The following is a 25,232-nucleotide window of genomic DNA, read 5'->3' as shown; positions in this document are numbered from 1 at the left end:
CACACACACACACACACACACACACACACACACACACACACACACACACAGAGCTCCAGCCTCAGTCCAGACTAGATACTACATTTTCTGATGATCTTCACAACCCTAGCAGGAGAAAGCCTGCACAAATATGGCTAAGATATTTCATTTAATGCTGTATGAATTACTTTACAACTTCTCTAAAAAACAATGAAGATTCCTCTTCCTGAGCAAAGAACTGGACCTCATAACTGAGAGACTGAAGAAAAGTAAGTGCTGAGGGATGATTTACATGAGGACCAGGAGGCTACCCTAAATAAAATGTCAAAAAGGATATTCAGATTTGCACGTGACACATCTCTTGTAGAGAGGAGTGAGACCACATATCTGTGAGTTCCAAAGCGATTTACATATAGGTGTCACTGCTTTGAAACTAGCATCTACTGTTAATCTATGCTCTACTACTTCATTCCCCAGAAGAGCAGTTTTAGGAGACTGTTGAAACACCCTGTTAAAAGATTCATTTTATCTGAAGAACTGGCTAGATGTATCTTTACGGACTCTCTGAGCAGAACGGTACTGAATGTTATCATGGCTTCCTCTAACAGCAAAGATTTAGCACAGAAAGCCAGACATGAAAAGCCAAAGATTACAGAAGAATCCATCAAAGAGCAAAAAACCTCTATGCATGTGTACAAATATATACATAACAATACTTATAGAAATACGTATTATAATAATATATAAATAATATGTAGAGAGAGCTTTGCCACTAAACAGAGAGTCAAGAAGATGCTCACACAGAAACAGCATAGCTTTTAGTGAGGAAGAATTCTTCCAAATCAAACTGAGAATTCCACCGCAAACATCCCTGCCTGCACCAGGGTATCAATAAACTAATTACAGACATCTGACCATGGCTAAACAAATGTTATTGAAACAATTACCGCCTGACACTCTGCATAGGCCTGTGCATAGGCAAGTTCCTGGAAATGAAACACCAGACCATTATTTAGCCAAAAATGGGCTCACTGTTCCTGAACAGCTCATATCCCTGCGGAGTCCCTTCTAAGCTTAAGAGCCTGAAGTCATGCAGGGGCTCTCTGAAGCAGCATTTATCTGGTCACACACATCTAGTTGACAGCACTGTTATTCTCATTAGGGTGACAACTTGTGGTACTGACAAGCTGACTCTTGAGATGTCACTCCTTGCTGAGGCATCTTAGTTTTGAACAATAGCTGTCGAAAAACAGTGGGAAAGGAAGACTGATAGTTTCAGTGGAATAATCAGCTATTTTTTTAATTGAGAATTCATATATACAACCTGTGGAGCTCTGTCCAAATGGATGCAAAGAACTTCATAAAATACAGTGTCTTTCTGATTGATCTCACAGTTAATTTATGTTTATATTGGCATGGATTGCTCAGTGCAGATTCCTCTTCCCCCCTCCCATGTCTGTTCCTGACATGATTTTGCAGAAACACCGAAGGAGGCTTGCTCAGTCACTCTGTCTTCAGACGGCCAGCCTCCCGCCGTTGCTTCTGAACAGTCTTGGAATCTTCCCACGGACGGGGTCCTCTGATGTTCTCCCAGTTATCCAAGTCAGACTTTTCCAGTTTCTGCAGGTAAACAACAAAAACAATTGTATCAGCTTGAGTGTCCCCTGATTTAAATTATATATTATTCTAATTTGTTTCCTTTTTGCACAAGAAATTCAGTAGCACCACTGGGCTGACCAACTTTCACCCACCCTGAATGAAAAGTTCAATAACAAGGAGAAAAAAAGTGGATGTTAGCCAGATAGCTGAATAAACGCCTAAGGTGCACATTACTGTAACTGCCTATCCTACATGCCTAACACGCCTATCACGCACCTGACCATGACCGGAAAGTATTTTGCATTCAGTCTTTCTTTCATTTCTCACCTTGTTTTCCAGATCAGTTCTTCAGCTGCAACTCTGCCTGGTACCAAAGTAGAAGGAGTGATAAGCATCAGTACAGCTCAACCAGAAGATTAGAAATTAGTGACCTGAAGTATTCTGCCTGCACATATGCAAGGCATCCTGGAAACGAAAAATTACCTAGCACTAAGAGAGTCAGTTACAGCACAGTCTCCTTCAACACACACTATTTTAACTTGAGAGAGGTATACAGTGCTCTCTGCTGCCTATTTTCATACGGCACCCAACCGTCAAAGATAGGTCTCTCACTAAGACACACACGGGATATGCTAACTGCTCAAACTGCTTAAAAACTACCTAAATTGTAATTACCTCCTAACCTGTTCCCATTATCCTCCCTCCAGAGTACCAACGGCTGCGCTCTTTATCCAGCCTCAGAGGTGCACAAAAAAGAGGAATAGGTGCCCTCCTGACCTCACCTACAAAACGTTGCTGTCAAAGAAGACAAATGTATAGCACGATCCTCCAAAAAGTATGTCTGAGGAAACACTCAGAACAGCTTAGTTAGCCCAGCAGGCAGCACTATAGCTATAGAGGATTCAGGTAGATTCTACTGCAATTTCTTAAAGCTGTACAGTTCCCGTTACAGATCAAAAAAACAATAAATAAGAAAAGCAAAACAAGATAATATACATCTTGCGCACATAAAGTCTTATTTTAACTCAGACACACTGAAACATGATGTGAGAGAACTGCTGAACTTGCTTTCATTTAAGAGCAGCAGAGAAGGACAAAGGTGCTTTTCCATCCCAAACCTAGCTCCTGATGGCTACTAATATTTTCCTTTTTCCTGGAGATGACACACTCTGCACCAAGCTCCGTGGTTTTTTGAGTAGGTGGTTCTCCCATATGGTGCAAAATGACTTATATTTTCTTGCACAACAGCTATACCTGAGCTAGTCCTGTCTTCACAGTCCAACTAGCAGAGATTTGGAAGTCTCTTTTCCCACCAGGCACAGACCTCAAATCTCTTTGAACCGACCTGAAGAATGTAACTTCACATGAGACTCAACAGGACTCTGCCAGCAGGAGACAGATGAGGGTGGCTGTGCCACTGCTGGAACTAGGGACATTCTAAGTCTTACTGAAGTGGACAATATTGCATATTATTAATGATACGTACTGCAGTGGGTTTAAAACCCTGATCAGGGGGCGATTAGGGCCTCATCTCAGAAAATGCTGTGAAAACACGCCAGAAGATGCTTAACCCTCCCCTGAGCCTGCAGTCTAATTTGCCTACTATCAATCATCCAAACAAACGACAAATTGAAGGACTGAGGGACTTGAATAATAGTTGCAGAAAAATTCAGCAGCTAAAATAGAACAGGCTTGGCACAGTTTATGCTATGTAAAACTTTTCTGTCACTTCTGTAACGAGAAGAAACTGCAATGAGGTTAGTCAGATATCAAAAGAAATTAGGCAACATTTTGCAGAAGATGCCTGAAAACACATGCACAAACACAGCAGACTTTCATAAGGTAAGAGCAGCTGAATTTTCCATACAGTGGAGTTAGCACAAGTATTTCTGAAGAATTGTCTTTGCTACTTCATACATCTTACGATTAGTTGGTCCTTCATTTCAACTGGAAGGGATCGAAACTGACACAGGAGGGGAAAGGACAGTGTTTAGGGAAAGTACACATCATCCCATGCATCAGCAACTACCCACTCCGATTGCAAATTCAGAATTTAACGCCTAATTCAAATGGAAACTTCAAGGAAACTACACAGAAAGTAACCTTGTGCTTCAACAGAAGGAAAGCATCCTGTTTTTATGAAACACAAAGGCATCATGCAGCTTGCGAGGATCTAAACTTTTATCTTCCAAAAACTGCTCAGCTCTCAAAGTCTGAACAATAAGCAATATTTAAAACATATACAACAAAACTTGTAGTAACCAAAGACACTACCTAAAGGAGTCTACCAAAAGAGAGATGCATAGTGGGGATAATTAACAAAAGGCCACATTAATCTGTTCCTGAGACCTCATAGAGGCTTTTCAAAGATCTTTCTAAGACAAGGTTTGTTCAAAACAGGAAATATTTCAAAACTATACAATCGAAAGAAACTAACACAAGATGCAATATTTTGTCAGTTTCAAACAGAAATGCGTAAAGGTGCCTGGAAAAGGCACCACGACATACTGACAGAACTATACAGCCAAGGGGTATGCTTTGGAAATGGAATTGCTGCAAACTACAGAACAGATGAGATCTATTTACAGAGTAAGTTTTTGTCAACTAAAAAAGAATTAAAGATTCTATTGAATCCACAGAGATATTGCACTTTTTTTTTTAACTCACGGTATATTCACAGAGATCATTTACATTTTTTGACATCTGTAAAGACTGTGTTTGATAACTTGCTGCAAAATTTTGTAGTTCAGATGGGACAGACAACTGTCCAGTCATCAGAATGCAGAATGATCAGACAATTAAATTTCCTAAAATGATGCTGCCAAATTTTTGAAAGAAAAGAGGACTCCTGTTGCATCAGATAAACTTAAGAAGGAAAATCACTGGCTAAAGAGGACCTGAAAATTCCAGTTCTTCAATGCTTTTGTCTACTTCATATTTATTTTCACATGTATCTACCCCACATACAACTAAACAAAATCTAACCTTTCCACTTAGTCACCATGATATAAATTCTTAAAATAGTGTAATTCCAGCATGAATGATTACATTAGGTGTAGACCAAAACCTATGTGGCTACATTTTTAAGTAATCTTAGTGCTGAGAATAAGGTCAAGCTGATCGTCCCAAAAAGGGCTGTTTTCTTTCCCTCCTCTGATTAGATACAGCACAGGCAGAAAAGTTACAAAGTTCTTTCACATTGCTCAAACTATTGTATACAGTAAGAGAAGCTAGTACAGCTCCCAGATTAAGTCAACCGCTTTCATTCTAACGGAGAGTGCCTTTCTACTTTTTTCTTTTTAGCCACCTGGACTGAGCCCACATTATTTCACAGAGGTATCACATAATGATGGTAAACTACTTTCAGCTTCTACTAAATTGAAATCCATACAAACTGGCAGTCTTACAAGTGAAAAGCTTTGTCTCCTAGATCAAATGTACTAAATAGTCAATCATTGGAGACTACAATGAAATGTAATCAGATTAGACCAGCAACACTTTTCCTGCTTGTCTCAAATAACCCAAAGGATATTGCAAATTAGCTTTGTAAACTAAGATCAGTGTAGTGCATTAAATCTACTGATTCACTTCCTAAATCAGTGCTTCTGTCAGTCCAGTACTTTTAAGAGGCAGTTTAACTGATTAGGCACAGAGAACAAAAAAGAACATTCAACTGCTTGCCACACACTTGATTGTGTTAAGATTGTTGTTAAACAGCTTGCCTGGCACAAAGGGACCCATAAGGATGTAGACAGATCTTTGCTTCTATATTGCTGGTTCAAACAGATAGTTGACAGGAGGCAAAAGTCACAACCTGTGTCAACCTTAAAAAAATTTCTTTACTGAGTTCTACTCTTGCAGAATAACTATTCATTTCACAATGAACAAACTGAAATCTTCAGAAATTAATTTACAGCTATTGGTACTCAGACTGAGTTAATTCAAGGTAGTCACTTGCAAAAATTTTTGGCTTTAGTCTCTGTTTCCTATCTGTGAAAGGGGGGGTAAGAAAATCCTGTTTACTTCGTGGTTGGACGCAATAAATTCTGTGATGAGCACCACTGAAAGAAATTCAAAAGAAACCATTATTTCCCATTATTATGATAAGCATGCCCATTTGCAGCTAAAACATTAGCTAGGGAAGAAAGTCTTCAAGGCTGAAAGATGCAGGGAAAGAAGTGCATCAAAAGAGTCTATACTTGCAAGAGTGTCAAAATAGGTTCAAGACCATAAAAGATACATTGAAGAACTCTACTATGACATTTGGACGCAGAGGTGCAGAATTAAGAATCTGCTGTATGACGGAATATCTTCATTTTGTCATCACACTAATCAGCCCTTATTGGGTTTTGTGCAACTCTTTCCCAGAGCCACCACTCTGATATCTCAATTTCTTAATAAAACCTTGCTGCTACACACTTTTTTTTTAGAATCTGGAGAAAGGAAGGCTTTCCCTTAATTGAGGAGGATTGGGTTAGAGATCATTTAGGCAAACTTGACACCCAAAAGTCCGTGGGCCCTGAGGCAAAGCACCCAGGAGTGCTGAGGGAGCTGGCAGAGATCATTGCTAAGCTGCTCTCAATCATCTTTGAAAGGTCATGGCAATCAGAAGAGGTGCCTGAGGACTGGAAGAAAGTAAATATCACCCCAGTATGCAAAAAGGGCAAGAAGGAGGAGCCACAGAACTACAGGCCGGGCAGCTTCACCTCAGTCCCTGGAAAGGTGATGGAACAGCTCCTCCTGGAGGTCATCACTAAGCATGTGGAGGACAAGAAGGTGATCAGAAGCAGTCAGCATGGATTCACCAAAGGGAAATCATGCTTCACCAACCTGATAGCCTTCTATGATGGAATGACTGCCTGCGTAGATGGGGGCAGAGCAGTGGATGTTGTCTACCTGGACTTCAGCAAGGCTTCTGACACCGTCTCCCATAACATCCCCATAGGCAAGCTCAGGAAGTGTGGGCTGGGTGAGTGGATGGTGAGGTGGATGGAGAACTGGCTGAATGGCAGGACTCAGAGGGTTGCGGTCAGTGGCACAGTCTAGTTGGAGGCCTGTAGCTAGCGGTGTCCCCCAGGGGTCAGTCCTGGGTCCAGTCCTGTACAACTTATTCATTGATGACCCGAATGAAAGGACAGAGTGCACCCTCAGCAAGTTTGCTGATGATCCAAAACTGGGAGGTGTTCCTGATATACCCCAGAAGGCTGTGCTGCCATTCAGAGGGACCTGGACAGGCTGGAGAGTTGGACAGAAAGGACCCTCATGAAAGTCAAGAAAGGCAAGTGCAGGGTCCTGCACCTAGGGAGGAAGAACCCCATGCCCCAGGACAGGTTGGGGACTGACCTGCTGGAAAGCAGCTCTGCCGAGAAGGACCCAGGAGTCCTGGTGGACAACAAGTTGACCATGAGGCAGCAAGGTGCCTTTGTGGCCAACAAGGCCAACGGTATCCTGGGGTGCATTAGGAAGAGCACTGCCAGCAGGTCAAGGGAGGTGATCCTGCCCCTCTCCTCAGCCCTGGTGAGGCCTCACCTGGAGTACTGTGTCCAGTTCTGGGCTCCCCAGTACGAGAGAGACGTGGCACTACTGGAGAGAGTCCAGCCGAGGGCGACAAAGATGATGAGGGGACTGGAGCATCTCTCCTCTGAAGAAAGGCTGAGAGAGCTGGGCCTGCTCAGCCTGGAGAAGAGAAGACTGAGGGGGGAATCTCATAAATGTGTACAAGTATCTGAAGGGGCGGGGGTGGGGTGTTGAGAGGATGAGGCCAGTCTCTTCTCTGTGGTGCCCAGTGACAGAACAAGAGGCAACGGGCACAACCTGAAACACAGGCAGTTCCATCTGAACGTGAGGAAAAACGTCTTTCCTGTGAGGGTGACTGAGCACGGGAACAGGTTGCCCAGAGAGGTAGTGGAGTCTGCTTCCCTGGAGATATTGAAAAAATCCGCCTGGATGCGATCCTGGGAAATATGCTCTAGAGGACCCTGCCTGAGCAGGGGGGCTGGAAGAGATGATCTCCAGAGGACCCTTCCAACCTCAACCATTCTGTGATTCTGTGTTTATCTACAGTATAGTTTGAGCATTACATAAAGATGTTTAACCATCATTTGAGAAACAAGCAAAGAACATGCTTGAACTATGTAAGAATCCTTTAAAATTATTTCAAGTACTGCTTGAGAGTCCATGTGGGAATCATCAGAAAGTACACTGGCAATCACAGAATGAACATTCCAGATAGCGTTTATGGAATTAAACCCCTCCCCCCCCCCCCAAAAAAAAAGAGAGAAAACAACAGGAATATATTCTTGTAAAAAGCCATTTACTGAGTTGCTGAGACAAGAGCTTCCTTGGAAACTATCTGACTGCCTCTTAGGAGGATACACCATAACAATGAGAGGAATGCATACAGCCTCAACTGTGAAGCTAGAATCACATACACTGCACTGAAAGTTTACTTCAGAGGTATTTCATATTAAAGAACTAGCAACTCCCCACTGGGGGCCCATTAGTGTGACAGATGTGCTTAACAATTCTACGTAGGCAGCTGCATAAGAAAAGGTTCCCAGTGCTGCCGGGCAGAAGCTAGCAGCATCCCTTAGGACAACAAATGAAATAATTCAGTCACGCTGTGTGGATGCCATTTTCCCTATTCAAAGCTTTGTTTCGTGATTGAGAAAATGCAGGGTTGGCTCTAACATGTTAAGAGTTGGTCAGTTCCTCTAGGATAAAAAAAAGCACGGGGAGATTATTTATTGCAGGCATTTGTATGGCCTGATCACATTTGCTGTCTGTTTGCACTGTTAACTTCCTTTCTCTGTTTTTTTTAAAATCAATGTGAAACTAGTGTGTTCTCTTCATATCTAGGACAGGGACAAGAAAAGTGCAGAAGCAACATAAATGGAGGAAACAGCTCAAAGTTATAGAAAAATCTGTACAAAGAGATCTGTTATAATCGTGACCAGAAAAGAATTTATGGGACTATTTAGTAGTGATGAATTCCAGAAATAAGGCCAGTAAAAAGTGATGTCTTGTGACCTTTTGCTTGGAGGGTATCCTTCTCCCTGCATGAAGGCTTTTCTACTAGAACTTTTCCTAAGATCCTGTGCCATACCTTCCAGCCAATTCCACCTTCTTGTGTTTCTTTGACTGTATGTTGAACTATGACACATAAGAGTTTGAGAGGGTAAGAAAAAGAGGAGCAAATGGTGGACTTCAGATTGACTGTAGATTGTATATGCACTCAGAATAAAATGTCTAACCAACTATTTTAACTGAAATCCTTCCCCCTTTTACCCATGGCAGCGTCTGTTTGTGAGAAACTAATACCACTCTGTCTTCCTCTGCAAAACATTAACTGATGAAAACTCACAGTGAAATAAAAATTCTCAAGACCATTTTACATTTGAGTAAACTGAGGCTCAAGAAACTTCCTGTTGGACTTGTCCCAGATGCAACCTGAAGAACAGCCAACATCTAATGGCTAGCTGTAAACAGCATTTCTTAACAACACATTAACAAAGAGGAGGAGAACATGAGAAGGGACAGAGTGATTAAAGGAGGAAAAAATAATATCTCAACCTCATTCAGCACCACAACAGTCACTCAGGATGGATTTTATTCCAACATCTTTGTCTTCTCCCAAACAGCTCAAGTTGTTTAGCTGGTAGTATTTTGCAGACATCGAAGTAAAACAATTCAATAAGCTAACCTGTTAGTGGCAATTACTAAACAACAAAATCAGCAGTCTTCTGGTACTGATAATGGCAAACAAGATGTTTGCAGGTTTCAACTACTGGCATTCAGGAATTATCTTCCAGGATATTTCCCATGTCTGCACACTCTGATTTATCTTTTCTAAACTGTAAATTGCTACGCTGCTCCACTGTCACTTCCTGAAAAAAATGTTTTGCCCATCCTGCTGTGCCTATAATCCCCTAGGTCACTTTAAATTAGCATTAAGTGGCTTGCATCAATTTTAGAAGAGCTTACTCAAATTCCATTTTCTTTTACTCTTAAGACAATAGATATACAGGTAATATTCCCACACCACCTGCTTCTACTTTTTGAATTGTCCTGGATAATCATTGCAATTCGGCAATTCCAATACTTCTGTTACAATTCTCAGAGTAGTTACAAGATGTTTACCCAGAGCTCACGTTGACCTCTTGGGAGCTATCAAACTGTAAGAGCAAAAACTGACTGTAAACACTTTAAGTCAAGGAAGGACTATTCTCTAGACTGACTATTCATAGACCACTCACTTATCCCATGCTGAATCCAACAGTTTGCAACAGGTCGAAGAATGTGAAAGTTTTGAAACAAATATGCCGAAAGACAGAGAACCCATTTTTCTTCTTGTTGTGTTCAAATGATTAATTATTTTCTCTGTTAATATCTGGGCTTAGCTTCTAATTAGAATGTCTTTGTTGCATTAGACAATTCTTCAATAGCTAGCACTCACTTCTTACAAAGGTATTTATATACCATAATTAAAGTTTTCTTTGTTACCTTAAAAAAAGATTAAAATTTTTAAGTTTCTTCAGAGGCATTTTCTCTAGCTCTGAGTTAATACATTCAGCTTGTTCTGCAGCCTATCCCATTTTTAAAGTCCTGTTCAAAATGTGGACCCCAGAACTAGATCCAGTATTTCAGTACTAGCCTCATCAATGCCACATTCAGAAATAAAATCACCTCCTGCTATTTATCGTTCCTTTTTTATATGTATAAAGATGGAATTAGCTCTTTGCTCCACACCATCACAGCAGATTTGAATTATTTATTCACCAACTCCTAGATCTTTCTCAGACTTGCTACTTTTCATGATGCAGTCCATTCTGGCCTGCGTTTTCCATTTATAAACAAATAACTTTGGCTATTTTAACAGGCACTTTGCTCATTTGCCTAGCTTACCAAGTAATACCAAGTATTCTGTGTGCCCGCCTTTCTATGCTTTTACCACATCAGTACCTTTGTGTCACTTACACACCAGGAATGATTTTACAATTCCTTCCAGATAACTGAAAGGAAAATCCAGCAGTGCCTAGATATGATCCAAATCTCACAGAATACTGTTAAAAATCTCTTCTTCCTGCCCACTGATAATTCCCAAGGACAACCACACTTTGAGATTTCCAGTGGCCATAGAAGTCGTCCCACTGTTTTCTTGGAACTCTTGAGTATAAATCACCAGAGCCCAATAGATATTAACTAACATCTTGTTTGGTTGTTTGGAAGTACAACCCTTCTCTTCTGATATGAATATAAAGGATATTTTCTTCTCTAAATAGAAAAAAATATTTTTTTTGGAATGTTTCTACTCTGTCAATGTGGTTAGTAATGATTTTACACCCCTGCTAAGATTTTATTCTTACTTTACTGCACGAAAATCTTATTATCCATATCCTTGTCAGCCCTGCTACCAAACAGCTCTCTGGCATCCTTAGCCTCCTTTATCAAATTTCTCTGCCTTATAACTTCTCACTTACTGTTTTCAACTGTTTTACATTTGTTAGTTATTGTAATTTTTTCTGCCTTCAATTCCCCACTGGTTAAAAACATAGCTGATTCAAAGTTAATCGATTTTTTTCAGTGTAAAATGTTAATTCTTTAAGTTACTAATAAATGTTTAAGACACTTTTTATTTGGTTGAAAACTCCTAAGCAACAATTATTTATTTCAGGGTCTGATGCGACCTACTGAGGCCAGATGTTTTAATCTGTACTAGACCACAATCTTCACAAAAGTACAGAAACCAAGAGCTAGAATAAGTAATGTTGAGATTGCATTTAAACCAATGAAAACAAACGTCTGCAATCACTAAACATCCAGCAGAATGTTTGTTATTCATCAGGATAATCATTTTTTTATCCTCCTCTTTCAAACAACATTTTTGTGCTTTCAAATAAAATACTGTAGACTTTTGCCTCAGGTCAATACCTCACTTTAAAAAAAAAAAAAAGAAAGAAAGAAAGAAAGAAAGAAAGAAAGAAAGAAAGAAAGAAAAATCTGTTCTACAAGGCCCAGCTCGGCAGTAGAACTACACTGATATTACTACCCGTGCCAGTTGCAGATAGAGCCATGATTTATTAGGCAAACGGGAGCAGCATGGACTAATTGGCCATATGAGGATATGACCATGTGAGAGGAATGCATAAACAATAGGGAACACATGCAAAGGCAGCTTGCTGCTTTGGCACATCCCAGGGCACAAGATGAATGGCATCATTAACAGATCTGAGATAAGAAATGCAGTATGTATTACACATGCAAATTTTTTCCTTCTCAAAATAATATCCTGGCCAGAAATACTCCTGTATGAAATAAAGTAAACAGTGTATAGTTTCAGATCATAATATTTAGTGAACCAGAAGATGAAAATATCTTTATCTAATTTCATCACAATAAATTAAACGGTTGATTACATGTTTTTCCATCCTCACCATCACATTGGAGACAAGTGAACTCCAGTATGTTCAGAATATCAGAAACATCTTTATCTTTTGTAACAAGCCCAAAAGGGTGTAAACTTTTAGTAGAAACTCACCTTCTAAATTCAGTATGCACTCAATATGGAATCTTGTCTTATTCTATAAGGAGAATAAGGTATTTTTTGAAAGTCTTGGGAGACCAATGGGAGTTTTGCATGCGTCATGTAACCATACTTTGAAAGGGTAGGCTTCCTATCCTCAGTAACAGCTGCAGAACTAATGCTAATAATACTGTAAAATAAGGCTTTTTCATATCAAAATAGCAACATTTTCTTAAACTGTCCTTGATCTATTATCATAGTACATTTATTAACAGCCACTAGTGTAATCCTCCAACGTGACCTATATATAGAATTCCAAGATGTTCTTAAGAGCTGTATAAGCTGTATGAGCTCTTAAGTATCGAATAAGTAAGGGAATAAAGTAAGGAAAAAAAATCCACTCTGGAACACACGGGACCCAGAAAACTATTGTCCTAAATGTCAGCAGTAACTCAGTGATAGGTTAGGTTTCAGAAGAGAGAGGTATTGTTGATTAAAATTATCAAACGCTCACACAGAGCCTGTTAAGTGCATGCCTGCTGAACTGCTGGTGGCTCCTCAAGTTTCACTGAAGGAAGAAATGAATATGCCTAGCGCTTGCACACCAGTGCTCATAGTAAAGCATACATGGAGGTTACAGTTTAAAACAATCTGAATCTATTCTAACTATGTGGAAATTCAGTTACGTTTGAACTGCTGAAACGGTCTACCCTCTCTACCACCCAAACTGTACTTCGGTAATGTTTCCACCTGGGGACTCTCTGCAGTTTAGACCAAGAAAAAATAAGTTGTTTCTGTCATTTCTGTCCATCAGGAGAAAGCCTCATTACATAAGTAGGCTCGGAATATGTTGTTATGCCAATTGTATTTTATTGCTATTGATTTCCCCATGAAGCCAATGCAATTATGGCCATTTAAATATTATCCTTCAGCTATTTACTTGTCTTGCTGGAGAGAAAACAAGGCATTTCGGAATACAGAGGTTAGGCAGTGAGTAAAATGGAGGTATGTGGTTCTTTTCACTGCTTGCGGTCCTTCCATATAAATAAATCAGAGCAACCTTACACAGTATGTTCTACGGAAAGTGAGACAGAAGAATCCCAGAGGTGATTAGAACTTAATGCTTTTGTATGTTTTGAGTTCCAGTTGAGCTTTCCATATGTACTCGGAGAATAAATCTTTTTATTCCCTACACTATAAATCACAATTCTTAGTGGAAGGGGGATACCTCAAAACTTTCCAATAATTGTAGATCACTATCATAAACCTGACAGGTAGGCAGATGTTCTGTGAAATTACATATGTAAGAGTGCAAAAGGTAAGTTATTTTTATTTCATAGACAAGTCACAAAAGAGTAATGCAATGGAAAAGGTTTAATTAGCAAAACCATGTATTGCCATTTGGACAACTAAGTGTAAGAGCTATGGGTGCAATCAAGCTCTTGAAAGGCCTGTGGTAGTAAAGTTGAATTGAAAGAAAAAGAAAACCTGTGTTCAAGATAAAGAGCACAGAGATACACGAAGCGTTAGTTGGACATTTGATCCAAATAATTTTAAAATGTTGCAAGTTATCTAAAATAGCTCTCTCCTTCGTTTCTGGATACAGGGAGGTTTTTTCCAATTTTCCTAACAAGTTTTTTTCCAGGCCTGAAGATTTAGGAAACTGGATATTAAACTGGCCAAAACAACCATTCTGGAGCTGAGTAACATTTGAGGAAAATGCATTGTTCAGAAAAGGAGTAAATACTTCTCTAGAGAGTTTTCTGAAATGGAGAAAAGGGAATGACAGCTGTTTGAGAGCTACACAGAAGCCTGAGAAGCAAGAAATAATAACAGGCAGCATTTAATTGTATTGTTCTGTAATTTGCTCTAAAGATCGTTACAACTCATGCAATAGAGGCGTTAACATAAGCACGTACACATTCCAACTAAGGGCAACATCAGCTCTACTTTATTACAGACTTCGTTACCCACAGAACTAGTGGATTTTATTTGTACCACTGTACTTGGCACCTGGACATCAAAGTAAAGCTGTGTTAGAAAGAAGCACTACATGTTCAAAAATGTTTCTTTACATAAAAACTTGTTTTTATTGGACATCAGTGAATCAAAGGCAGATGGCTGATCTAATTTTAGTTAGGGACAGACACACCCCACCAGCGGCCAGGGTAATCAAGGGTAGACAAGGTTATGAGCTCCGAGCAACAGATTTATTGTACCTGATATTCAGATTCCAGTGTCACATTTTTCTCTTTTAACTTTTCTTTCAAAGCGGGATCAACCTGTAAGACAAAAATATAGCCAAAATTTTTGCTTTTAAGAAAAAAGTTTTTTTTTTTTAAAGAAAAAACCTTAACCTCAAATAAACTAAATATTGGTGCATGCAGACCCTCCTCTCCTCTAAAAAAGCAGAAATTGAGAGAAGAGTTTATGTACCGTTTGTTCAGATGCTATGATGATGAACACAATATAACAAGATGGATCAACAGCCATTCTTCTCAAATCAAAAAGGAAGCACATTTTAAACTAGAGAATACCCTGCACTTCCATTACCCTAGAACCGTTTAGTTTGAATCTGTCAAACAAAACCTCAGACAAATAAAACAAATAGATCAATAAAGAGAAAAATGCAATCAAATTGAGTATTTTATTCCTGTATGGTGTGTTCAGTGAATAGACATGCAGTATATTCTGGTTTACAAATACTTAACATGAGTCATACTTCCAATTTTTTAGTGAACAGACTGTTCTTTCCTACTTTTGATTCTGTACCAGAAAACGTTGGTGATTCCTGCTACCTTCCAGAGAACAAGGTCTTCCTTTGGTCTTCAAGGAACAAATCTAAGAATATAAATATCAGTGAACCACAGCAGATGAATTTTGCATAACTGAGCCCTGAGGAAGTTATGTTCATCCCTCCATTTGCTAAAGTCACGTCTGTCCTGCACCGGCCTGAGAGCAGAAGCAAAGGGAAGAAAATAATTACCTTTCTCCTTCATTAGAGAAAGCATCTTACGTTATCCTCAGACAAACAACAGCTAAATATGCAGCATCTCGATACTGTCTTTAGGCTAATCAATTGAAATATCAAATAGATTTACCAGGAATAAACATTCTCATTTTTAGACCTTAAAAACCAGCAATGTAAACAAACTAGGTGTGTAAGGGCACTGTGTGTAGTTCACTAAGTACAACTATGACTAGTTTAGTGAACAAAATCTGTTATTCTTAATTAGCTGCTTCTTGATCTCTGTGAAAAGGGCTCTGTGTTTTATCTAGTTTTTATTGGTCTGGTATCCTCATCACAATCAAACTCAAATTTCTATGAGCAGTCTAAAAAAGAAAAAAAGAGGTGACATGAGTTAGGGAATTTCCCTGGGCTGTGGGAGAATCCAGCTTGAGATTCTGCCCCAACATAAACATGCAACTATGTGAAAGTCGCCTAGCTTCTGATCCTCAGAGATACTTAAAATATATATCTACCATCTTATATTAATGGGAATTGCTCTGAGGAACTTCGCTAGGCCATAATGCCCCTCTTGATCACAAACACTTGCCTGCTAGTTAGTATGCAGCCTGTGGGACCTCAGTTCCTAAGGATGCTCAGACAGCCAAGTCTAACACCATCTGTGCATGGCCAGAGGTCGGATTTCCCTATTCAGCCAGAAGTCTGGCCATAGCAACACATGCATTTGCAACTCTCCTGCAACTCATTATGCTGGGTAAATAAGCCAGAATGCCTACAAACGTTTAAAGTTTGTACAGAATACAGCTCTCACTTTCTCTGCAATAAAAAGTTTTGTAAAAAAGGTACTTCTGTCTATATTAGCATGTCATTTTTGTTTGATGTGGAGGGCCATGTCTCCGCCTTGGTATTCAAGACCTCCACAGAACTGCCCCTCCTTAAAGACAGATTGCCTCTCTCTTTCTGGGATCATGACCTCCAACAACGGCTCTGCTTCGGCAGAACAGTGAACCCATACATTACAAGTGCATAAATGGGAAATCTCTGGGGATGCAGACACACTTTGGGACATGCTTCACACAGACCTCCACGTATTCAGAACTAAATGCAAACACTATCATTACAGTTGGCATTCTTGCAATAGACATACGGACAACGGGAAATAAATGATATAGATTTTAAATGCTTCAGCAAGTACAGAAGTGAGTGTCAGTCTTATTTCCTCCTGATGTTTTCCTTTCAGTTAATAGTAAGGCAACCAAGATAACAAGGTTGGAGCAGCATTTTTAATTAATCAGTCACAGCCAGAATTTAACTTACACAGACACCTCAATAGTCCATTATCAGGTTTTATTCTAGCAATTTTGAGTGTTTATTCGATGTGTGGTGTTTGCATGGCTGCACTTGTACAAGCTAAAGGGAAACAAGCAGGGAAGTTACTGCTGCCCTCTCCCTCCCCTCCAGGCCCTTTTGTTCTCACCCCTCTTCCTTGTGTATTAATTCTCCTCTGCCTGCAAAAAGGGAGGAGACTAGCTAAAACTGACACACAGAATCCCAATACTCATAACTATTTCATGCTGTAGCTGTAATATTGACAAAAATGAACCTCAGCAATCAAGGAGGCTAGTTGAGAATTAACAGGGTAACCTTTTTCTCAGAAATTTCAATGAGAAATGAAGAACAATTGCTTTTTCTTCAGAAGCACGAGTTTTATCCAGCAAAATAACCTGAAGTAAAAGCCAAGTTAAACCCTGTTTTTAGGACAAACCATATGTGCACCTTGGCAAGCTCTGAACATTTACTATACAGACACACGAAAGACCTAAGTCCACTTTGCAGAACATTCTATTTCGGTTGAAGTTCCACAAAAATTCCAGAGAGGGAATACATATTCCTTTTTATTCCCTACATACTTAGCCACACAGAAAAACTGAAACATGCTCAATCCTGCACAGAAATGGAGTCATCTCCATGTTCTAACCCTTGGTTGCAAAACCCTACTTTTCAGTTGCCAAAACTAAACAGTCAAGTTACAATTTATTTTCAGAATCAATATCATACTTGAGAAAAAAATACATTGCAAAGTTCTGTCTTCAAAGTTTGTGATCTTTGCAACACCACAAGAACAAAAAAGAGAAATTCAACGGTCACATTTTCATTCAGAAAAGGCAGGCAAACAAGTATCAGCCATGATCACAGACCAAAGCAGGGAACACTTAAAAGGTAGGCAGATCCAGGAAAGTGACCATGCAAAAGTGGTAACTCCTTTACCTTACACATCTGCCACATGATCCAAATACAAACATATGCATTTTGCTTCCATGATGACTGCCATGTCAATATACATACAGCTGAGTGAGTGAAAAGTATTCACCTACATACTGGCAAACAAATCATCAGATATATTATGAATACAAATTTTATTATTAGTGATGATGGGGGGAGCAGACAAAGACCAGAGACAGAAACAACCTGGCAGCGTCCTCTGCACCGTTATTTAGGAGGCAGGAAGGAGTAGAAGACAATATTCCTATTCTACTAGAGGAATACCTCTTGTTAAATAAAATCTCAGAAGCTCCTTTAAGATCCATTTAAATTCAAGCTCTGCCTCTAAAGATGGAATTCAGGGATGTGTGTCTTTTTTCCAATTACAGCATAACTCCACATTAAGCTCTGAAAAACTATTGAAATACTTGATGCAAGTATTTGGACAGCTTCCATGAGAAACTGTCTGCAAGGCTTGGACCACAATACTGTAAATATCATTTTTACTTTTTTTCCTGTTTTTTTCCTATGTGGCACTTGCAGGAAAAAAAAAAATCAGTGAAACACTATCTTCAAGATCTTTTGCACTATATAGGTTTAATTAATATTACATCAGTTGGAGGTGTGAGGGTAGGTATACAGACAAGCCTCAAAAGAGGTTTAAGAACAAGTTATTTAATTAGAACCCTGTCCCATTTCATCCTTTATTATTCCCTCAGATTTACCCTTACTAAATTTTCAAAGGTTCTCAAGGTTCCTCCCCCTCCAAAAAAAGGACTTAGGAAAAAAAAATTATCAGATGGCTAAATTTAACGGAGCTAAGCACCAAAATAGTCTTTAAAATCTTGGTAGGCAGCTGCCTGAGGCTCTAAGTGCCTAGAATCCTTTTAAAATGTGGCTGTCATTTCTCACCTGAAGGCCAACATTTCAGTTTTCCAATTAGAATCTTTTGACAAATTTACTTCTAAGATAGACTATGTGGTGCAGAAAAGGAGTATCACTTCAGAACAAAGCAAGAATACCTTGTGCTGGCAGGCCCCATCAAACCAGGGACTCATGCAGTGTGGTGTGATGAAATAGTGGCCTCTCAACACTCTTTTGAGTAAAGGGAAATTTTCTGTTTGTGACACATATTTCTGGCTCACTTATAAACCAAAATCTGCTGCTGCTAAGAAAAAAAAAAATTCTCTAGCTAACAATTTTGCGTCGCTCCTCAGGGACCACAATTCATTTTGGTTTAGAAGCAAATAATACAGACAGAGGATGATTGTGAAATTTGTGAATGCCACTAATTTTACCTCAAGGATATGAAACGGATAGTTTTTCAATGGAAGAACCCAAAGTAAAACAACACTATCACCTTTAGACACTAAACATAGGAATACATGGCAGATTAGCGCTTGTTACTCCCATTCAGCATTCAGAAAGGATGGGCAAGTTGATTCACATTCTGATTTTCAGAGTTGTATCCCAGTCATCAACAATAAATACATGCCTGGACTTGCAATTTAAATAGCCCACTATTACAAGCAGTCACTCCCTCTCAGTTTTAACTGTTACTTTTTATTTGTCCACATGTACTTACTATTTGTGGCCACAGGTTTCAGCACAAGCCTAATTTGGAATGTATTATATCTACTAAAATTAAAGGCTCACCCATACTAAAAAACAGAACTGTCAGGAGACAACTATATCACGAAGAAAGGACTATGCTAGTAACAGTCTCCTCTCACACAAGTCAGTACAATAAATTGCATACTTGTGTCACCAAATACTTGTATGACAAAGTCTTACAGCCTACAAAACTTTCCCTCTGATAAACATTTCCAGAAGGCAATAGAAGTTTCTACCCTAAAACTAGGTTAGTTACTTCTATTAAAATATAAGTATTACTATACACAAAATAATATCCCACTGAGAAAGATTTCAGCTTTTCCTTTGAAAATGGAAAAGGGAGACGGATTGGTGCATTTCCTGAACATGAATTAAGCTATGTTTTTTTTCTTCTGCTTACACCAGCATAAACAGATGGGATGCAATTCTCCTGCAGTATCCACAACACAAAGTCCACAAAATGACTACTTACATGAAACTCTCTGCTTTGCTCTCCCCACCCATTTTTAAAATCTAAAATAACCCAGTGCCACAAGTTCTAGTTCTCTCGATAGAAGAATACCTTCCTTGAAAACATTCACCATATGCCTACTCCTCTGAATGGAAAGTCAGCAATCTTGCGTGGACCAGTCAGCTTCAATCTTCCTTGAGAAGACTCCTATAGATTTTTTGTAAAAATCTGTGTCATAAATATTCCAAGCTGTGGTTTATGAGCAGGTTAAGAAGCTTTAGACAAGAAGGGATGAATCCCAGGAGTATGGAAGCGCAGTGCAAACTACCGCTAAACCAGGTCCCGTTTTACTTAAAGAATTAAGGGAAGAAACATAACAGGGAAGGGTATGGCAAAGCATTCCATTACATGCAACTTCATTCACAACATCCTTTGACTGTATTATCTAAAATATTTAAAAACTTATAAAACACTGAGGTAAGGCTACTGCATAAACTTGGATAGGAATGCTTCCGAACACTGGGGAAGTCTGAGACCAGATCTGAAATCTGGGTTTACGTCCTCAGGCCCTTTCCTTTTTTAAGGTCTACCCAGAACAAACACTGCTGTAGTAGAACAGAAAAATATTTTATCCAGCCTGACAGAAATCAATGCAGACATTTCCAAAGGAGGTATATAAAATTCTTATTACAGCAGCAATTCCTAGAGTATGGTAGATACCTAGATCACTGCACCAGTGATCACTCAACATCCAAATTTGCTATTTGTTTCCAGATAGATTAAAAGACTAAAAAGAAAGAGGAAAAACAAAAGAAAAAGATTTAAATAGACCTATATCCCACACTCTGGACCAAATGTTTGCACATGATAATGCAAGTTGTTACAGAACTTATGTTAAAGGCTGCTATTACAACCAAACCATCCTCTGGTTTCTCATTCTAATGGAAAAAACAAAAAACTGTGCAATAAAAGCTAGACACTCAGTGTTTTCTAAAAGATCCTGCAAGAAAAGTTAAGCTTGCTGCATGCCTGAAGGTGGACCAGTTCTAAATATAGACCCAACCATCTATCTCAGCTTAGAGTCAGGACACAGCTCTCCAATACAGGATCTCAAAGCCAGCATTCCTGAGCTTTGCTACATCTTGATTTCCCTGCAACTCAATAGCACAAAGGGAGGAACTTACTAAGTATCTTGTGCAATTTTTCATCTATTTCTAGATTCTTCGAAACACGAAACAAAAGTTTAAGATCTCTCAAGTCGATTAGATAGAACTTGATTAGACACCCTTGGTGTAAATTGTGTGAGAAAGGCAAGAGTGGCTCAAGCCTGCTTTACCATCAAAGGATTTAGTGCTTTCGTTCATCATCACAGAATGGGACGAAATAAGGCAGTAACATGTTCTTTCCTCTGGGCCAAAACGTGGCCCACTGATTACAAACTCACCCTGGAACAACAGAGTTGCAGAATTTGCTGTATCAGGATACCACAAAGCATTAACAGGTGGGTGAAACAGCAAGAGGAATAAGACACCTATTTTTAAAGTACTGGAAGACCATTTCCCAAGGTACCTTTTTAAAGCCTCTTTAGGATGCTATACCTGTCCTGTTACAACCACGTAAACATCCTCAAGTACAGCATATAAGCTAAATGCCCTTAAGGTATCAGTTCAGAAAAAGGAAGCGTTACAGAAAGCAGTACTTCAAAACTTCCTTTTGTTCTTCTTCTCTTCAAAGTAGGTACAGCTTATGAAAAACTCCTAAAATCTGCTAGAAGATTTTAAGTCCTTAAATATGGTCTCATCTTACCCTAACGTATATGCAAGTACTTTGAACTAATCTAAAAAATTTCTCAAAATTCTTTATGATGCTTCTGCTATTAACATGTGCATTTGACATTTACATTTTCAAATGTTTTCAGCATACTTCAATTAGCCAATCATCATGTTATCTAGCTACTATTATTAAGGTATTAACTAATGTACACAAAATAAAAGTTCTTAAAGTCCAGTTTTACACTCAAAATGTGGAACTCCTGCATTTAGAATTATATGTGATCTTTGCTGACAAAAGCAAAAGCTTTTACTTTGGAGAAAAGTTGCATAAATACAAAAGGAACTGAAATAGGTCTTCCTGACCATTCACAAAATAATCATTTGCTATATCCTAATTATAAGGTTAATTGGTTCCATCTGCATAAACCTTCTGAGAGCAATGTACATGCTACTGAAAGCATAACATATATGCAAGGACCTTTGGAGTGTGACTTTGTAAGGCTGATATTTAGGGGAAAAAAATTAAGCATCTTCCATTTAGAGGCAAAAATAGTTGCAAATAATAATGACAAAATGCAACGTTTGGATATAATTATTGCAGAGATACCATTTTTTATTTTATTTTTAAAACACTGCTTTTTAATCGCTACATGCCTGCAACTCAAGTTAAAGCTGGAAAAATTGTGCATGTACAGTTTAAGATTTCCTTTCCACTCCCTTAGTCACATCCTAGCTCTGGATAGAACCAATCTCTCTGCGGCAGCTCCAAAACCCATAAAGGTCATTTAAGTTTATGTTAGAAGCAAGCAACCTCAAGACAGAAATTGTGAAGTGGCAGATGAAGCCAGCATAGTCCAAGTTCCTCTCTTGGCTCAAACCATCTTTTTATTGCTGTACTAGCAGTCAAAATAGGATCACAGAGGGTGCGCTCCTTATTAGTTCTGTGCTACTGCAGAAATATCTCTGTTTTCAGGTGTTCGCTTATTGTTCCATTAAGCTAGTATTAGTAAGCTAGGACTGGTGGTAGCAGCTTACATGAGCAACACAGCAAAACCAAAGGCACTGTACAATACCTAAGCCACTGTCTTTTGCGCTGCATATCAGTTCAGAAATGCAAAGGAATTCATTTAAAGGGAAAAATTTAACAAACCCACAGAAGACCAAACTTCTAGGGTACTGAAGTTTCAATTAGGAAGGAAAAAAAAAAAAAAAACGCTCCCCCCCAACACTTTACCATTTAGGAGGAGGGTTAGACTGCTTCTTCAAACATCAACAAATGTGTACTAAAGTTATATGTGCACAAGACAAGCACACCTACAGATTATATCTCTATATACATATAACCAGTGTATATATATTTTTTTTTTCTCTAAATGAATAAATAAGTGCCTAAGCCCTACTTTGAGCAATGTGAAAGTATACTTGCTAATTAGGTGGGTAACAAAAATAATTTTCTGCTGTCCTCACATGAAAGATTCCAGCTTTCAGAGAGCAATAAGAAGAAAATATATATAAAAATTTTTGCTCACTGGAAATATTCAGTTGAACAAAACCAAAATATTTTGGGTTTTTTTTAACTCTTCAGAATTGTTTTAAAACATCATCTTGATTTATAACAGAAATCTGAAAACTTTCAGTAAATAGAGAAACAAATTTTCACTTTTATGTCTATTTTAACAGAAACAATTTGCAGAATTTTATGTGAACTTAACAAAATTCCTTTGGTTGTCATGAAACTGCTTTTTTAAAAATGAATTATCTATTGAAAAAACCCAAAACATTGAGTTCTAATAACTGCCACCCTAAATCTGTATATTTTAAAGGCATTATACCTGTTAATAAACCTTCTCACTCTTAAGCTTGCATAGTATTTAAGTAGAAATACTTTCTACACTGACATCTAGTGAAGTTTTACAGCAAGAGGAAAAAAGCTATTCTAATAGTTCACACTTACAGAAAGAAAATTGCCAGTTCTGATTTGCCAGGGGGTGTTCCAATCAGTTGGATCTTAAGCCTAAATCTATTGTTTCTAGTGCAACATATCTATCTATAGCAAAGAAAAATAAAAAAGAAACATGCCATACTTCCAGTATTAAAAACATAACAGATCCTTATGCCCTCTGGCTATTACTGTATTTTTAAGGGCTAAATGTCTTAACACCAAGCAAAGCAACTCTACCAAATTCAGTGGGAGTTTTGAATGAAAATGATTTTAGTTCATAGGTTTTAGATATTCATAAGACAAATTAATCTCTCTACTCTGTGTCGTACCCACAAAGCTTATATTCCTACACTCTCTCAATAATCAATGACGAGAGAAAGCTTTCTCTGGGAATACCTAAATGAGCCTCCTGTTCTGAATCTGAGATGACACTCTCTAGGGTTTATGAATAGCATATAGTCTCTGAGGGTTCAAAAGTGGAGGAATTGTTAGAGTCTCTGAATTTCTTGACCCCAAAAATGCCAGTCTATCCACACAGGGACAGCAAATAAACAAATACCTTCTCTCCTTCCTGAGCTGTACTCCAGGGAGGCAAGACATGATGTGGTACCAGCCACAACACTAATTTCAGGACTCATTAAGGTTCTAAAAGCAAAGCCCCAATTTTATACCTCATCAAAGAAAGGCAGTTAAGCACTGCCTGACACAACGTACAGGAGGTTAGCATTGACTCCAGGGGAAACGTATCACATACCGAACCGCAAATGAAACTATAAATGCTTTGTATATTGACAGATAATTTGAAGAGAGACATATTATGTGTTTTCCTCTCTCATTAGTGATTGCATTCTTAATATGAGTTTGCATCCTGCTATTTCTAACTGCTGCATAACTGTAGGCAGTAACAAAACCCATTTACTTGAGTCCTTTTGAGTAGCCTCAAAACATAAAGAAGAAGAAAGGAAAGGTCCATTAGACAAGACATCACACTTAGAACAGCAACATTCCAGGGCAAAGGGTTTTCAACCAGAGATACTTGGGCTACTCTGAAGAAGTCTGTAAAAGGTAGCTGCGGAAGAACAAGGGTGTCAGTAAGTTTAAATTTACACACAGAAGTCCAAATGTTCTTGGTAAAAATTGTTGATATCTACAGTTGAGAGTTGAAAATCCTGGCGTTTGAGGGAGGTAAGGGAAAAAACAATGGGATATTAAATTATGTTTTTAGCTAAAAGCTGTCTGAAGATAAATTACACACTTGTAACCGCTTCAATTGCGAGACAAAAATCCTAGTAATTAACTGTGTTGATGTGACAAGATTTAAAACAACTAAACAAAATTCTTCGTACTGTATAAAACATAAAAATTTGAAATCAACATTTTATATACTGAAATTAGATCCACTTGCAATGTGGAAAATAAAAAATGAACACCTCCAGTTAATAACTTTCTCTTGATCTGAATCTATTCTTGACAACAGAAAAAGGCATACCATAAAAATTATGAAATGAAAAAAATTGCTTCTGTTTAAAAAAAAAAAAAAATCAAGAAACTCAGAAGAATTGCACTCTATTTTGAATTCTGTCACAGTGTAGCTCAACAATCTGAGGTAAAGCTGCCAGATGTTCAGGTTTCTCCAGACATGGCCCTTCCCCCCCCCGAAATTCTATCTCTGTAGAAAAAGATAAATTTGGCCATTCGCCTGGAATTTCCAGATGCTAAGCAGCACAGTCAGGTAGTAACTCTGATGCGCCTGCCAGATGCTTGGAAATCCTGGACAAAGTATACACACAGGGAGTTTACTGCATCTGAACAAAGAATTACTTTGCGTACAACTGCGCAGAACATCCTAGTATACCGAGCACGTTGGTCTTACTGAGTACATCTGAGTAAGATATGCCAGAAAGAAGCCAATTTCTGTCCTGAATTTTCTGGACAGAAATATGAGAGCCCTCACATAAAGCACTCACTCTAAGGCAACCTTCTAAGTGCACCCACAGTTTGTGTATGCCTGTGAGAAAGCTGGAACAATGCATAGGGCCACCAGGGTATTTACTAGTTTGAGAGAGGTAAAACAGCAGTGAGCACATACGTATTAGTAGATATGTCTGAAGATTCAGAACTAG

General features: G+C 38.6%; 1 protein-coding gene across 1 annotated transcript in view; it reads right to left on the bottom strand.

The window, feature by feature from the left end:
- Positions 1-1,252: 1,252 nt before the first annotated feature.
- COX16 (cytochrome c oxidase assembly factor COX16) overlaps positions 1,253-25,232 on the bottom strand; it is a 47,269-nt gene continuing 23,289 nt past the window's right edge. The window contains exons 3-4 of the mRNA XM_068946140.1: positions 14,320-14,382; positions 1,253-1,599 (exon numbers count right to left, since the gene is read on the bottom strand). Of these exons, the coding sequence (XP_068802241.1) occupies positions 1,483-1,599; positions 14,320-14,382 (180 nt within the window). The 3' untranslated portion in view covers positions 1,253-1,482. The remainder of the gene's footprint in view (positions 1,600-14,319; positions 14,383-25,232) is intronic.

The sequence above is a fragment of the Struthio camelus genome, chromosome 5, assembly GCF_040807025.1.
Source record: "Struthio camelus isolate bStrCam1 chromosome 5, bStrCam1.hap1, whole genome shotgun sequence".
Lineage (NCBI taxonomy): Eukaryota > Metazoa > Chordata > Aves > Struthioniformes > Struthionidae > Struthio > Struthio camelus.
The sequence above is the reverse complement of the archived record's forward strand: the minus strand, read 5'-3'. Positions and strand labels throughout refer to the sequence as shown.